Here is a 16,016-nt window from a genome sequence, read left to right as displayed (position 1 = left end):
TCTAAATAGAATGCATTAACTGAATGCAATATTGCCTGTAATAATGCATTCTATTTAGGTTTCCTGCTTCTGGTTGTATATTTCCCCAATGCAAGGAGAGTCAAAAATCACCAAACATGTCAGTGAAACTAAAAAATGAATGTAAAAATGTTTAAGTATTTGGTCAAAACCATTATTTTTGCTATAAACATTATTAGTACATACATGGATTAGCATCTTCCTGCTTTGGATACCAGGCAAAAACTTTTATTTTATTATATACGTGTTTTAAAAATGAAATAAAGGTTTATTTTAATATACAGTTGAGTTTATTAACTTATATTGACATCTCTTGCAGGATATCTACGGCAAGCCGTCGGCCCAAAAAAGAGTTCAAGCCAAAGTCAATAGTGTCCAGTTTGGAGAGCGTGGAAAACACACAGCACAATGGACTTTCACACACCTCATCAATCAAATCCACAGGTATCAACAACAAAACATCTTAAGAAGACAGATTTTATATGCTTTAGTCTAAGCAGGAACATACTGACCCAGATAAGAGCAGAATTTTTCTTTTTTTTAAAGGGGGGTCCACTACGATATCCTATTTTAAACTTTGGTTGATGTGTAATGTAGCTGTGTGAACAGCATCTCTGAATGTAAAATGTTCAAAGTTCAAAGGAAGACCTTGGTTTTTACAGAGTTATCGTAGCAAAGCCTACAATGAACAAATTTTGGGGACTACAAAAAAATACTTCCGGGCCTTGTGAGATCACAAACGTACTTTTACCGCGCACACACACTGCGCAGCTAAGGGGCGTGGCCAGAGGCGCTGTAATGTTACAGCAGAGGGAGAAAATGCCATCCTGCTGTTCACAGAGCTTCTTCTGTTTTTGTATTTGGGTTTCCAAATGACACGACACAAAGACAGAAGTGCTTACAGTTCAATATTAATTATGTTCCAGAGAATTATAAAATACATAGCAAGCATGATTTGACAAAGATAGCTTCCAGAATCTCTCCCAGTTCAGTGCTGGATTCTGTAAAAATCTCCTCAAAGAAGGACTAGCTCCCACAAGCAGAAGCTGTTAACTCTGAGCCACAACCTGTAAGTGTTTTTATTTGTTAAAATTGATCATGACATGTACAGTGTCTAGTGTTAACGGTATAACAGTACGCTATGCTGTAGCAAAGATGTAAACAACGGGAAATGCTGTTTGGCACCGCTAACGATTTAGATACAAATTCATATTTATCAGTCAAACAGCTGTAAACACCCACACACACACACTTCACCAGCACATGCGTGTTTCTCTATAGGCAGCTTTTCCATGCGTTTGACGTCTCAGATAATGAACTTGAAAAGATATGTGGACGATTCATATTACTTACACATGCATATTCCCAATATATGTGAAAGACGTCGTGTGACACGTTGAGTTAAAAAATACAGGAGAGCTCGCCCAACTCGTGTAGCAGCAGAAAAATCAATCAAGGCTCACACAGGTCGCATCTCACATCTTGTGCTTTATTCTTCTGTCTACGGCGTCACTACAGAAAATAACTTAATCCGAGCATCAGAGAAAAATAAAAAGAAGCATTGGTCCCGCGCACATGCGCTTCTCGTGTTATAGACAGTTCACGCACACACATATCTCATTATTAGTACTTCATCATTATCATAAATCAATATTAGAATAAAACAAATGATAAAATTGTGTTTCTTTTTTTGTTAAGTCAGAGTTGTTGTTTATTTTTTTGTCTATATTTACCTGTTTGCTTCATTTTGTGATTTATTTATTTATTTTTTTCTCTCTCTGTTTTTAAGTAATTTTGAAAGTGAAGGTTCATTTCCCTGTTTTCCCATATTTCACCACCATCCTGTTTTCTTACATAATTCCTTCATATTGCTTTCAGATATCCAAGTCAACCACACTGTAAATGGAAAAAGTAGGTGGAAATTTATATGACATTTTATAAATATTTCGAATTTGACCATTTATAATTCAGTTACATCATTCTCCATGTGGATCAGACTTATAAAGACTTTAAAACTAGTTCTATTTTGTAAACTTCTAACATGATGTGTGTTGTTGAGCAAGTAAAGCAACTAAATCAGAAGTAAAACCAGACAACCTCACAGTTCACATCTGTAACTTATGAATTGCATGTTGTTATTATTTTTTGTCCGTGCTCGTATTCATGCTCATCATCAGTCTGTTTGTTTGTGTCTCTCATGCTTTGTTCTCATGTGTTTTTTACTCTCAGTTGATCAGTTCACACACACCTCATCCATGACTCAATCGTGGCCTGAAAGCCCCAATGGTAATAGCAAACGTGAGTATCGTCCTGTAGGTTCATTTCTGAATGTGGAAGTAGCAATCTGGTAGTGATTGCGCTGCTTTTTTCAGGGTTAATTAGGGTGATATCCCGATTGCAACAGAGACATACTGTAGACTGTAATACTGTAACTTAGGGAGATATCTCTGTAGACAGATAGCATTTCATGTCACGTTCAGCCTTATTCTCTTAAAGTGTGAGCAAAATCATCTCTTTTGTCATCACTTTAGACATTACGCTAGAGAATCATTCAGATACTAGCTCTAAAATGACATGGGCAAAATTAGTAACTGCTTCTGCTTATTTGACGTCAGCTGCAGATGTGAATGAATGATGGAAGAAAGTAGTTCCTAATACAAAAGGGTTTTTAGACTCTCCGTGTTTGATTTTATTTTTTATATACACGATTGTGCCGTCAAACTGTTGTATAAATGGGGGGATTGACCCCTTTAATAATGTTTGATCCCCCTGAAGGACGACAAAACAAGATGTATGGGGGGTCAGCTCTTTAATAGTGAGAAATAGTTTTCCCTGATCTGTATCTTAAATAATAACGATGGATATCGTAAGTGGTCATGAGACAGTTTTCTTGTAAAATATGTGTTTATATTTACATATAGCCTAAAAGTAAAGAAAAATTTGACGCATAGTTTGAGCTTGTAACCTGTGTAGACTGGAGAAAAACTGTGTTATTTGCAAGTTTGTCCTCCGGTATTAATAACAAAAGAAATAGAGTGGGAGAGTTTAGCTGAAGCAGTTAATCGCACTGTGAACAAATTAAAAAAGAAATGTAAAGGTGCAGGTTTAGAGGAGAACAGCGGAGCACCGTCAAAGTGTGTACCAAACAGGCGAGGAAACAGGGGATGCTGAACTAACACCCTTTGAGGAGAGAGTTGCCTCAATTGTGGGCGACACAATTTTAGAGTTGATTTGAATATTTGATCTCAAATGGTGTCAGAGTGTAATTGACTTTTACAATTTTTACATTAAAAGATATTTTTAAAATATTATAAAATAAATAAATTGCTAATTCCAAAAAAACAGAGTCTTGTGCAGTAAGCAGGATGTTTTTCGGAACATTTTGGTACTGGTTTTATTGTATAATTTCAAATGGTTGAATTGTTTAATTTATTCGTATGGTAATTTTTTTTTTAATCGAGAAATTAAGCCTTGTGCAAGATAAAGGGCACTAATTTTTTCCTATCTGACCTATTTTTGGCTCAAACTATAACATGAGCAAAGGATTTATTTGGTTTGAAATGTCTAATGAATGTCAAACTAACTTTACCGCGGTTCAACAGCATGGTATGGAAACCTTATATACCTGCTAGATATGCAGATGATCCCGTCCCATAAAGCTGCCATTGCAGGGCTCAAAGATACTTTGTAGTGTGCAATTTAACATAATTGCCTCTAGGAGTCGCCAATGGAAAAAAACAATGCACGTACGCCAGACATGAAGTTGTCGTGAGCCAACTCACATTCTCACGTTCATTTCATTATTAGTAAATCCAAATGTGAGTGTGAAATCTGGCGTACGCAAAGTTTTTGTGCGTACGCAGCATTGATACATGATGTCCCAGGTTACTGTAATCCCTCAAAACACTGAAAACTTAAATACGTCTTAATAAATTTGATGTCATTTAAATAAATAGATCACTTGACTGAAAACTTTTTAAAAAAGTCGACCCCCCTGATCACCAGTGTATAATTCGCACCCTGCTTATAGGGTGATTCATGAGCAGTGTTGGTTTCGAAAGTGTTTTTCTCATCCATTTTTTTCCTTTAGGGATTCCTTAGGTCTTATTTAATTTATTTTAAGCCAAACCAAGCATCTGAAAGGGGAATCACAACAAAACAAACTTTGATTTGAAGAAAGAAAGTAAATTAAAATCAGACAAAAAGGCAAAGGTACAAAAGTGTGAACTTAACAGCTTTACTGAAGGAAGCATTAATAAAGATTAATAAATGCTTGGTCAATGTTTGGTCATGTTAACCAAAGACTGTAGAATACACAAGATGTGTCACTCGAATAGTTTTGAATGGGGAAATGTGTAAAGGTCAATATGGTGAATGAAGCCCCGCCTACTAGTACAGGAGCCAATCATTGATCGATGTAGACTGACATTTCTCCAGGGAGAAGTTGGATCAGACTTGTGCTTTTACGACAGTTTGGTGGTCAACAAACACACTGGAATCTCAGCGAATACTTGCTTTACAGGCATAAGAAATATATCCACATAAAGCTTGAAAACTCTACTTTTTAATGAACCAAGTACACTTGAAAACAGTTTTTTTCTGGTTTTGTAATCTGTATGAAATGAACGCGAGGTACAGTCTGTCCTGTCAAAGCACATCACATGACAGCAACTACTCAAACGCCCCACAAACTTGCAAACAAAGAGTTGCTGTCATTTCTGGAGGTGATTCGCCATCAAGACCAAGTTGTGAATTACTTCAGAAGAGCAAAGATCTGACAAAATCTGAAAAAATTCAGATTTTGTTTGATTCATTTGTTTAGAAGCGAAACTTATGAGACAGTTGTTGTTTATTTATATTGGTGATTTGAAATATGTAATGTAATCATAAGCTTGGCAAACAGTTTTGGAGAATTAGATGTTTCCCCATTAAGACAATGCCCGAGCATATACTGCCCGAGAGGCGTTTCAAAGATGGCCACCGAGTGAAATGACTTGCCTTAAAAGGACTTTGTGTCAACAAATAAACCCTTCATCTAAAAGCTGTATTTTTGATTCAAAACTAATTCTCATTATGAATAGCTTAAAACTAATAATTAAGAAATAAACGCACCTACTGTTTTTCCTCTTTGCAGAGATGGAGTTAGTTATTAAAACTCTTACTCTTATGCACTCTTATGTGTTGAAATAAAAAAAAATCTTCTCCCTGTTAAACAGAACTTGGGGGAAAAAAAAGAATTGGAAATTTACACAGTGTGTACGGAAAGTATTCAGACCTCCTTAAATTTGTCAGTCTTTGTTATATTACAGCCATTTGATAAAATCATTTAAGTTCATTTTTTTCCTCATTAATGCACACACAGCTCCCCATATTGACAGAAAAACACAGAACTGTTGATATTTTTGTAGATTTATTAAAAAAGAAAAACTGAAATATCACAGGGTTCTAAGTATTAAGACCCTTTGCTCAGTATTTAGTCTTGGGTCTTTCTGGAAAAGATGCAACAAGTTTTTCACACCTGGATTTGAGGATCTTCTGCCAGTCCTCCTTGCAGATTCTCTCCAGTTCTGTCAGGTTGGTGGACAGCCATTTTTAGATACCTCCAGAGATGCTCAATTGGGTTTACATCAGGGCTTTGGCTGGGACATTCAAGAACAGTCATGAAGTGGTTGTGAAGCCACTCCTTTGTTATTTTAGCTGTGTGCTTAGGGTCATTGTCTTGTTGGAAGGTAAACCTTCGGCCCAGTCTGAGGTCCTGATCACTCAGGAGAAGGTTTATGTCCAGAATATTCCTGTACTTGGTTTTTGTGAATTTGTAATGTAAATGAAGCTACTGGTTTTCCTCTGTGCAGAGTTAGAGTCCCACATGGACCAGCCATGCTGTCGGTCGCTCTACGACTTCGAGCCGGAGAACGAGGGCGAGCTGGGCTTCAAAGAGGGAGACATCATCATCCTCACCAACCAGATCGATGAGAACTGGTACGAAGGCATGATCAACGGCGAGTCGGGCTTCTTCCCCATCAACTACGTAGATGTGCTGGTGCCGCTTCCACAGTGAACCCAACATCCACTTCACACAGCATCCTCTGCTGCATTCTCACCGATGAAAGCCTTGCGTTTTACCACAGACAGTGTTCAGCTGTTGATCTTCAGTATTTATTGATCTCATTTCCTTCACGGTGCCACATACAGGTTTGTAGACTGCACTGCGTCAGTGTTTTTGCTTCGTTTATTTCGGTAAAATAAGATCTAAACATCTTTACAACAAAATGCATTTATTAGATGATGCTAATGCATGCTATATCAAGTACAGCGGGGAAAATAAGTATTGAACTCGTCATGCTTTTTCCTGGCAATAATATTTCTAAAGAAGCTGTTGACGTGAAATGGAAGATTTTAGTAAAAAATACAAACATAAAAATAAAACAAAACAAAAAAATCTGAAAAATGATTTATGTGTAGTAACAATGAACTGACACAAAGAGAAAGTATTGAACTACTGAAATGTGTTTCATACTTTATATAAAAAGCTGTTTTGGTGATGGCAGCTTAAAGACGCTGCCAATAATATTCTCTCATATGGAGAATGAAGTCACATGCATTGCTCAGGTGTGAGTTTTTTATAGACTTCAACAGAGTGTAAACATCTTGATGCTTCTGCTGGTTTCGTCTATCAAATCTGATCTTTATTTTGTATTTTCTATTGGATTCAGATCAGGTGATTGGCTGGGCCATTCTACAGCTTGATTTTCTTTCTCTGAAAGCATTTTCTGTGTTTTGGATCCTTGTCTTGCTGAAATGTCCACCCTGGTTTAATCTTTATCATTCTGCTAATGTAGACTGAAGCAGCTGATATTCATTTACACTGATGAAGGACAGAGTGTTGCTGAAGATCTACTGAGAGATTTCAGCTGCTGTCTGGGCTTTCACTGCCTTTCTACACCTCCCCTTTTTCATGTGCTCAATACTTTTTCCCTGCGTCATTTAATTTTATTACACAAAACTTCATTTGTAAATTAATTCGTTTTGTTTTCTTTGCATATATGGATTTCTTTGGTTGTTACCAACATCTGGAGATAATTTCAAGTCAACGGCACCTTTAGAAATATGTTTTCTGAGAAAAATGGTGACGTGTTCAATACTTAATTTTCCGCTGTATTTGCATTGATGCAGTTGAAATTTGAAGCAAAAGTTTAATTCTTTTTCGATTTTTTTTTTTTTAAACATAATATTTTTAACTCATTCCTAATAATTAATTTCTTTTAATTTCTTTTTTTTTTAAACAAAATAAATTTATTTGATGACAATGCATGCTATTTGACATAGATATTGACATTGATTTGGCATTGATACAGTTGAAATTGGAAGCTAAATGTTTATTCTTTTTCAAATCTTTTTTAAAGTGAGGTTAGCATATTTTAAACAAAATTTGTAATGACTAATTTATAATTTAATTAAGTTAAATAATGAACTTTTTTGTCTTTGCCATGATGACTGAGCATCTTTACTCGTTATTTTTGTAATATACTGGTATTCAGATCAATTTTTTTTAGGTTATTTATGATAATTAGGTCATTGTATAACTGTGGTTTGTTCTCAAAATAAAAAAGCATTTCTTAAAGAGGCTAATAATATTATGTTTAAAACGGCTTTTATTCCAGCCAAATTAAGTGAAATATAATTTTCTTCAGAAGAAAAAATATAATCGTAAATCCTATTCAAATTTCCTTTCTCATAAAGAATATTTTTTTTTTACATTAAAAAAAAAATTTCATTAGCCATTATAATTAATTATTTGTTTATGTCTGTGTTTGAATATTTTATTTCTCTTACATTTTTTTACGTTTATTTTTAAAACTATCCCCTATAAAATTGCAAAAAGTATTTTTTTTGGATTTCTCAAGTAAAGTCATTTTGATTTAAGGATGTTTAGCCGATATTTTACTGAAACACGACACCGAAATACTGGTCATGAACATGTTTTTTTGGCAACATAGGCTCATTGTGGATACGTACCCCTGTCTACATTTCTGGAGAGCATGAATTATGTAGCCAGAGGTACCTGTACGTCTGGCTGATTTCATTTTTAAAGTGCACGCAAAGGGGCGGCATGACACTGCAGATGGCTTCTGCTCCTTTTAGTGCTATCAGCTGACCGCTTGCCTTCCTGTGGACGACTTTTTGTTGTTACCAGTTTGCCCAGTGGCTCGCTGCGTACGTCAGCGAACTTTGGACGTGGAGCGGAGTTGACCGTGACAACGGGGTTTGAGTCCGGCAAAGAATAGTTCCAGAAACCAGGTAAAACAAAAGCAAAATAAATAAATAAACAACAGGCTGAAAACATGGTGAGATCACGCGACCGTGACGACTTTTCCTTATCTAGATTGCTTTTGAAAACACTATTGGTTTGTTTTAGGGATGGGAGGGATCAGTCAGTTCACAATAAGCTGGCCTGATCGGCTGAAGCGTATATTGCGCCCTCTGGTGGATTTACGCGAGAAGAGAATGCATGAGAGAAATTTGAGATTATCCAAAAGTGTACACAGCGGACTTTGGTGGATGTTTTTGCAAATCCACCAAAGTCCGCTGTGTACACTTTTGGATAATCTCAAATCATAAACAGACATACCTCTAGTCATGTATTTCACTGTCCCCAGAAATGTAGACTTGGGTACATATCCATAATGAGCCTGGGTTGGTTTTTGGCAGTGTCACGTCAAAGCGCAATTTATTTCAGCTTCAGCACAGCATTCGCCTCTGTTCGTTTTGAAAATGTGATGCATCCAATGGGGTGGAATTTGACCTTCTCAGTCTTCTTTGTATTTTAGTTCCTTAGTTTACTTAGCTCGGATATGGGCTTTTACCTGCCTGCTGTGGTCTTACGTGTTCTTTGAAACACAATTTTTCTATAAACTGTGACTGCAACTCTTATGAATGTCCTCTCTCCGTCTCCGTTTACACACTTATTGTGATCTTAGGCATCATAGTAAGTACCGCGGGTGTTTTAATGGCTTTCGCTCTCTTTCTCAAGTGCTTTTTTTGAATGGTGACCGTATTGCACTAAAGCTTTAGAAAAACACACCCATTGATGTGCACATTTTATTTTTGTGTTGTTTATTATTTAGGACATTGCACTTTCTACTGTATCTCTATCTGCCATGCCGAGAAATACAAAGTTTTATCAGTTTTATCTTATGAAACAAAATATATATATACAGTATATAAATATATATATTGATATGATTCACAACATCGTACTGTACGTAACGAGGATTTTTTTGCCCGTCTATGTGGTTCGTTTGACTTCTGTCGTACTTTTTACATTTGTATTTGTTAATGACTTGTCTTTTTTTTCTGTAGTCTGTAATCGTCTGGACTGACTGACGAAATTTGTGTCTGTGTTTGTCCACCAAAAATAGACTGTATTCGGGTAATGTTGAACATTATTTTTGTTACTCTGAGCAGTTTCCTGCGCATGAACTTTTGAATCTCTGTTTATTTTGTTTCTGCCATTGACCACAAGGTTTTAATCTTTTTATATTTAAGAATAGTCATCTTTATTTTTACATTTATGGCCAAATAATGCAGTCAGAGAGCAAAAAGGGACAAAAAAAAAGGTGTTTTGTCACAAATTATGCTTTAAAGCTGCACTAACAACCAACAACCGAGTTGCCAAAAGTATTATATTAGTGATGATTCTTTTTTTTTTGACTGGTTACAATGGTACATTTACAGTGCTCAACATGTGTGAGTACACCCCTCACAAGTCTCTCAGTTGAACTAATATTTTCTATAAGAAGCTTTACAATATTCTATTTGTAAATATACATTAGATTAGTCAGCACTGACTCCAAATCTGAAGCTAATCTAACAAAATAACCTATGATAACTTTCCAAAATGAGTACACCCAAAGGTATATGATAGGGAAAAATATTAAATAATAAATGTAAAAAGAGCCAAATTCAGGAGAAACTAAAAATATAAAAAATTTTCAATATTTTGCATGAATTTAAATGTATTATCTTTCTATTTCTAAAGATGTTCAGTGGCTAAAATATTATTTTAATAAATATATCTGTTTAATAAACCGGTTTTGTTCAAATGCACCAAAATATATGAGCTAGATTCACTGAGAAATGGATGCAAATATTCATTTTCAAAATGGAGTATACTTAATTATGCTGAGCACTGTAAATACTTAGTCTAATTTAACTTGTATCCCTTCAAATAAACTGTATGAATAATGATGCTTTAGCGAAAACTAGTAAATAAATTAGTGTTCCCAAACAGGGCTCAAATTTGGTTAATGTTTCCTGATTCTTCATTTTGAATATGGTTTCACCATATGCAGTTGAAGGCAAAATCATTAGCCCTCCTGTGAACGTTGACATTTTTTTGCAAGTTCTGTTTAACAGAGGGATTTTTTTTAAAGTAATATTAATATACACTGCCAGATTATCCAATTATATTTCAGCACCCCGGGTTGCCTAGGTGGAAAACACTGAATATTTAAATTCATTCATGAAGGCTGCCTCATTTTATGTGGTGCCGAAAATGTTATCATTATTGATCAGATAAAAAAAAACTAGGCAGATATATTTAAGGGGATAAATTATGTATTTGCTGGTTGAACAACTTTTCAATTTTAAATTACGGCTATTTTGGGCAGCATAGTGGCTCAGTGGTTAGCACTGTCGCCTCACAGCAAGAAGGTCACTGGTTTGAGTCCCGGCTGGGTCAGTTGGCATTTCTATGTGGAGTTTGCATGTTCTCCCTGCGTTCGTGTGGGTTTCCTCCGGGTGCTTCAGTGTCCCCCACAATCCAAAGACATGCGCTATAGGTGAATTGGTTGGACTAAATTGGCTGTAGTGTATGGGTGTTTCCTGGTACTGGGTTGCGGCTGGAAGGGCATCCGCCGCGTAAAATATATGCTGGAATAGTTGGCGGTTCATTCCACTGTGGTGACTCCTGATAAATAAGGGACAAGGCTGAAGGAAAATGAATGAATGAAGTTTTAATCACAAATTTGTAATAACACGCTTATTTTGTCTTTGCCATGATCATAGTATATAGTATTTTACTAGTTATTTTTGCAAGATTCTAATTAGGATAACCAGGCAAGTTAGGTTAATGTAGCCAATCAAAATAACTTCATAAGGGGGCTGATAATATTTACCTTAAAATTGTTTGTAAAAACTGCTTTCATTGTAGCCAAGCTAAAAGAACTCTGTAAATAATGCTGGATTCCACACAATCGATATGTGTTGGGGAAACTTGAAGGAATTAAGTTAACTTATTAGTTTTTACAAATTTAGGTGGATTGAACTTAAAACAATTAAGTTGTAAATAGTTTTTTGGGACAACTTCACTTTTTATGTTTAATCCACTTAAATTTGTGAAAAGAATAAAATAAAATACCTTAATCTACTTGACAACATGAAGGAATTGTGAGAAACCCAGCATTTTTTACACTGTAAAAAATAAATCCATAAAATTTGCGGTAAAAATCCGGCAGCTGTCGTTGCTAGACTTCCACCGTTAACCGTAAAAATAATTTCAAGTTTTTACAGTAAACTACTGTATTTCATTCATTTATAGAGGTAATCTGTCTGTATTTTGAATTACAAACATGTCCACATCTTTTGTTACACAGTTAGACATGTTAACACAGCCATATGCAGGTGGTGATGAGAAAGTTTCATAATGAACCAAAGGTCATCCCAAACAACTTTCCCACAAGCAGAAAAGTGTATCAGTGTATAGAATGTGCTCAGTGTCATTCACACAGCTACTAAACACCAGTATGGTAACACGCATAAAATTAAAGTCATGAAATAAATTGTCATCTTGAATTGTTTATCAACATTAGATGTAACATAAATCTCTAATGTACATCACTGATGGGGAAACAACTAAAAAGATCCATAGTTATGCCAACAAAAGGTATAAAAAATGATGTGCCATGCAGGGAATTCTGGGAAAGTCAATTTACTGTTATTTACCGTGTATATTAAGAAAACATATTTTTACTTTAGCATTTTTACAGTTTTTTACCGTTTAAATCTTATTACAGTGTGTATGTTTCGAAAATTCAGCTTTGGATCACAGAAATAATTTTAGTAGAACATATTTTAGAATACATTTAGTTATTTTAATTTAGCTTTGTTTTTGTATTTCTGATCCACCAAAATACAGCAGTGCTAAATAAGAAACTTCTTTCAAAACCATTATCAACCCCAAACTCAAAACGGTGCAGTGTAAAATAGTCAAAATGCACAAAATACTGCTTTATCAGAAAGCATTTCACTTGAAGAAGATAAATATACACACGGCAGCTTTACATTTAAACCTAAAAAGGAGATTATAGATGTTGTAGTAAGTTGCTCTCACTGACTGCTTTCTAGAAATGAAGAGTTCAGATGCAGAAACCTCGTCTGCCGTCTGAAATTTCCATCCAAATTAATATTTTTCTCAGCCTCCTTTATTTATGTTGAGTTATTTCTCTTTAAAGACCATAAAAGGGGCTTATTCTATGCCATAAGTCACAGGTGTCCAAAGTCGGTCCTGGAGGGCCGATGTCCTGCATAGTTTAGCTCCAACTTTCTTCAACACACCCCTGGAAGTTTCTAGTATACCTAGAAAGAGCTTGATTAGCTGGTTCAGGTGTGTTTAATTGGGGTTGGAACTAAAATATGCAGGACACCGGCCCTCCAGGACCGACTTTGGACACCCCTGCCATAAGTCATACTACTGAACCTACAAGCCTGATAAAATCACTCATTTTAGAAAAGAAATCAGATGGCATTTAGAGGTTTTTGCATTTGAACAGATTCAGATGATTATGGAAGACCAGAAATGGCCATTTAAATGTGTCCGCCCATTAATCATGATCTAAATCTTCTAGCTGTAGAATAGATTTTCACTTCCAAACACTATTTACTAACTCCTAATCCATGTTTCTTCTCTCTGAACGTTGATCACTACATTGTCGAGCGAAAGGAAAGGCTGCGAATGGTTTTCGTTTTTGCTCTCTGGCGTAATTTATACACAAAAGGTGGTTTATAGATGTTGTAAATGAATATATTATTACACACTGTATATTGCATAAATAAATGATGTGGAAATCATTATATGGATGTTTTATTCTTGCTTTCTTTGCATCCAAATGAAGTAACAGCTGCGTTAAAGGGATAATTCACACAAAAAAATGGTTAAATCTGCTATGATTTACTCCAGACCATTCTTCTGTTGAACACAAAGGAAGATATTCTGAAGGATGTTGAAAACCGTTAGTCAATAGTTGTGTTAATTAAACATATTAAACATATTCAAACAAATTAACGTACACTGAAAAAAATTATTCAAAGATGATTCCTTGGATTTACTCAATTTTTTTACGTTAAGTGGTTGTAAACAATTTATTTGGGCTGAATTTAAACAAACAAATTAAGTTGAACATTGCTCAATTTAATTTGTTTGTTTAAATTCAACACAAATAAATTGTTTGCAACAGTTTTGCATGCAACACTTTTTTCAGTGTACAAAACAAATGAAACGTATGCACAAAATTGGAATATTGCATAAAACATTTGCAAATAAAACACCCTTTATGACTGGCTTTCATAGGCGCGAGATTGCTCTTTGGTCCATTAATGTCATCAATTAAAACTAATTAATTAATTTCCGACAGAAAAGCTAATCGAAATTAGCTGTTAAAATTAAATCACACACACAAAAAAAGATTTTATTTTTGCTTCTTCAAACTACTTAAAATGAGCCGAATCAACACAATTCTTGAGATTTCATTGGGACAACTTAATTTTTTTATGTTAAATCCACATAAATTTGTTAAAAATGTTAAGTTAACTTGATTCATTTGTGTTGGGATAACATGAAAGAAATGTGTGGAACCCTGCGTTTTTTACAGTGGATGATTTTTGTGACACACATGCTGGAACTCATTCAGTAAATGTGTCTCCATCGTAGCTTATGCACATTTTTATTCATTATTTTCTTGGAAAATAATTGGCTTTTTAGGGCGGTGCAGTGGGTAGCGCTGCCACCTCACAGAAAGAAGGTCGCTGGTTCGAGCCTCGGTTGGGTCAGTTGGCATTTCAGTGTTGAGTTTGCATTCTCCCCGTGTTGCTGTGGATTTCCTCCCGGTGCTCCGATTTTACCTATAGAGCATGTCCAAAGACTGCATAAAAATAGTTGGATTGAAACATGTTTGTTTACTTTGGTAGTATTTTTATTATTCCCACTACAGGTTAGGTAAGGTTAGGTTACTTTATTTATACCCGAAGGTAGATTTGGTTTGCAGTCAAGAGTCCTTATCTCATTACAGTGCCACACAACAAAACTCACATAGTAACAGCAACAAATAAACATTAGGACATAAAACATAAACATAAAAACACCTGTAAAGAATAAATAATCACTTCAAGTGATATACTGGTCACTGAAATACCTCTGCTTTAGTCTATGCCTTATTTGAATGTCTAATGGCTGCTGGTATGAAACTATTTTGTATCATTTCATTCTACAGCTTAATACTAGAAACCTGCGGCCAGAAGGAAGGAGCTGAAACTCTGAGTGTAGGGGATGAGCAGTGTCACTTTAAACTGAATTTGTGATTCTCTTTAGCTGTCTGGTGTACACAGTCTCTAGACTGGCTGGTGACACCCCGGTCAGCTTACTGGACCACTTAACTATTTGGTTTAGTGAGTTTTTATTCTTGACAGAGAGATTCCCAAATCATGACACCAAAGCATAAGATAAAACGGATTCAAGAAAAGCACAGTAAAATAAAAGCATCATGTGTTTATCAATATGGAAATGATTTAACTTTTTCAAACAGAAAGTCGCTGGTGCCCCTTTTTACACACTGCTGAACAATTCTCATCCAAGGAAAGTTTAGAGTCAATAATTGTGCCAAGGTATTTGTATGATTGCACACTTTCCACAGTCTGATTTTGAATGGAAGTGTTCATCTGTGTGTGAGCAGCGTTCCTAAAATCAGTGATCATATCTTTTGTCTTTAAAACATTTAACTGAAGATATGACTCTATTGATGTCAGGGGTAACCACCTAACTATCATTCTTCCAAATATCTTCTTTTGTGTTAAACAATAAGAAGAAACTCAATAACTAATGAGTAAACATTAATTTTCCAATCTTTTAAATACATAGCCTTTAGTTTAAGACTCTCAAGATGTAGTGCTGATCTCTAAACATCAAAAAAGCGATTGACATTTCATCAGAATTCCTGCACATTTTTCCTTATCTAACGAAACGTTATTCCTACTACACTGGTTTTAATGCACATTTCTCAATTTATGCAGATTTTTACGTTTCCATTAAGCATTTTTATGGTATAGTCCAAAATGTGCATTAAAATAAGTGGATGGAATCAGAATCAGAAAGAGCTTTATTGCCAGGTATGTTCACACATACTAGGAATTTGTTTTTTTGACAGAGCTTCTACAGTGCAACAGGATTACAGAGACAGAACAAAAAACAGATAATAAATATATTAAAAATAAAAAATAGAAGTAAGTAGTGAGTGCAAATATACATATTGACAATTGTATGTACATGTTTATTACTATATAGACCGTTATATGTGCAGCTGTTATGTGCAAATTGGCATGTAAAGTGTGTTGTTAAATAAGTGTATATGTGTATAAAAGTGTATGGCAAGTAGTGATGTTGGTTTCGCAATTCGAAACGTAGTTGTTTACTTCCATAGTATTTTTATTGTTCCTACTATAAATGTCAATAGCTACCAGTTACTATCATCCTTCAAAATATCTTCTCAATAAATGATGAGTAAACATTCATTTTTATTGGGTGAACATCAAATTTAAGACTCTGGAAATTGTCTGTGATTGACTTTTATATCCAAACCTCAGTGCTCCTCTGTTTTGATTTTCTGTTTGTCTTTGCTTTACTCTTGAGTGACTGCACTCTCAGAAATATAGTTACAAGAGTTGTCACT

The 16,016-nt window shown here is 35.1% G+C and overlaps 1 protein-coding gene across 1 annotated transcript in view; it reads left to right on the top strand.

Annotated features, from left to right (window-relative positions):
- sh3gl3a (SH3-domain GRB2-like 3a) overlaps positions 1–7,784 on the top strand; it is a 69,988-nt gene extending 62,204 nt beyond the window's left edge. The window contains exons 8-11 of the mRNA XM_056461029.1: positions 338–462; positions 1,897–1,929; positions 2,248–2,316; positions 5,871–7,784. Coding sequence (XP_056317004.1) covers positions 338–462; positions 1,897–1,929; positions 2,248–2,316; positions 5,871–6,076 — 433 coding nt within the window. The 3' untranslated portion in view covers positions 6,077–7,784. The remainder of the gene's footprint in view (positions 1–337; positions 463–1,896; positions 1,930–2,247; positions 2,317–5,870) is intronic.
- Positions 7,785–16,016: the final 8,232 nt, after the last annotated feature.

Source organism: Danio aesculapii, chromosome 7, assembly GCF_903798145.1.
Source record: "Danio aesculapii chromosome 7, fDanAes4.1, whole genome shotgun sequence".
Classification (NCBI taxonomy): Eukaryota; Metazoa; Chordata; class Actinopteri; order Cypriniformes; family Danionidae; genus Danio; species Danio aesculapii.
Note: the sequence above shows the minus strand (reverse complement) of the source record. Positions and strands in the feature narration are given on the sequence as shown.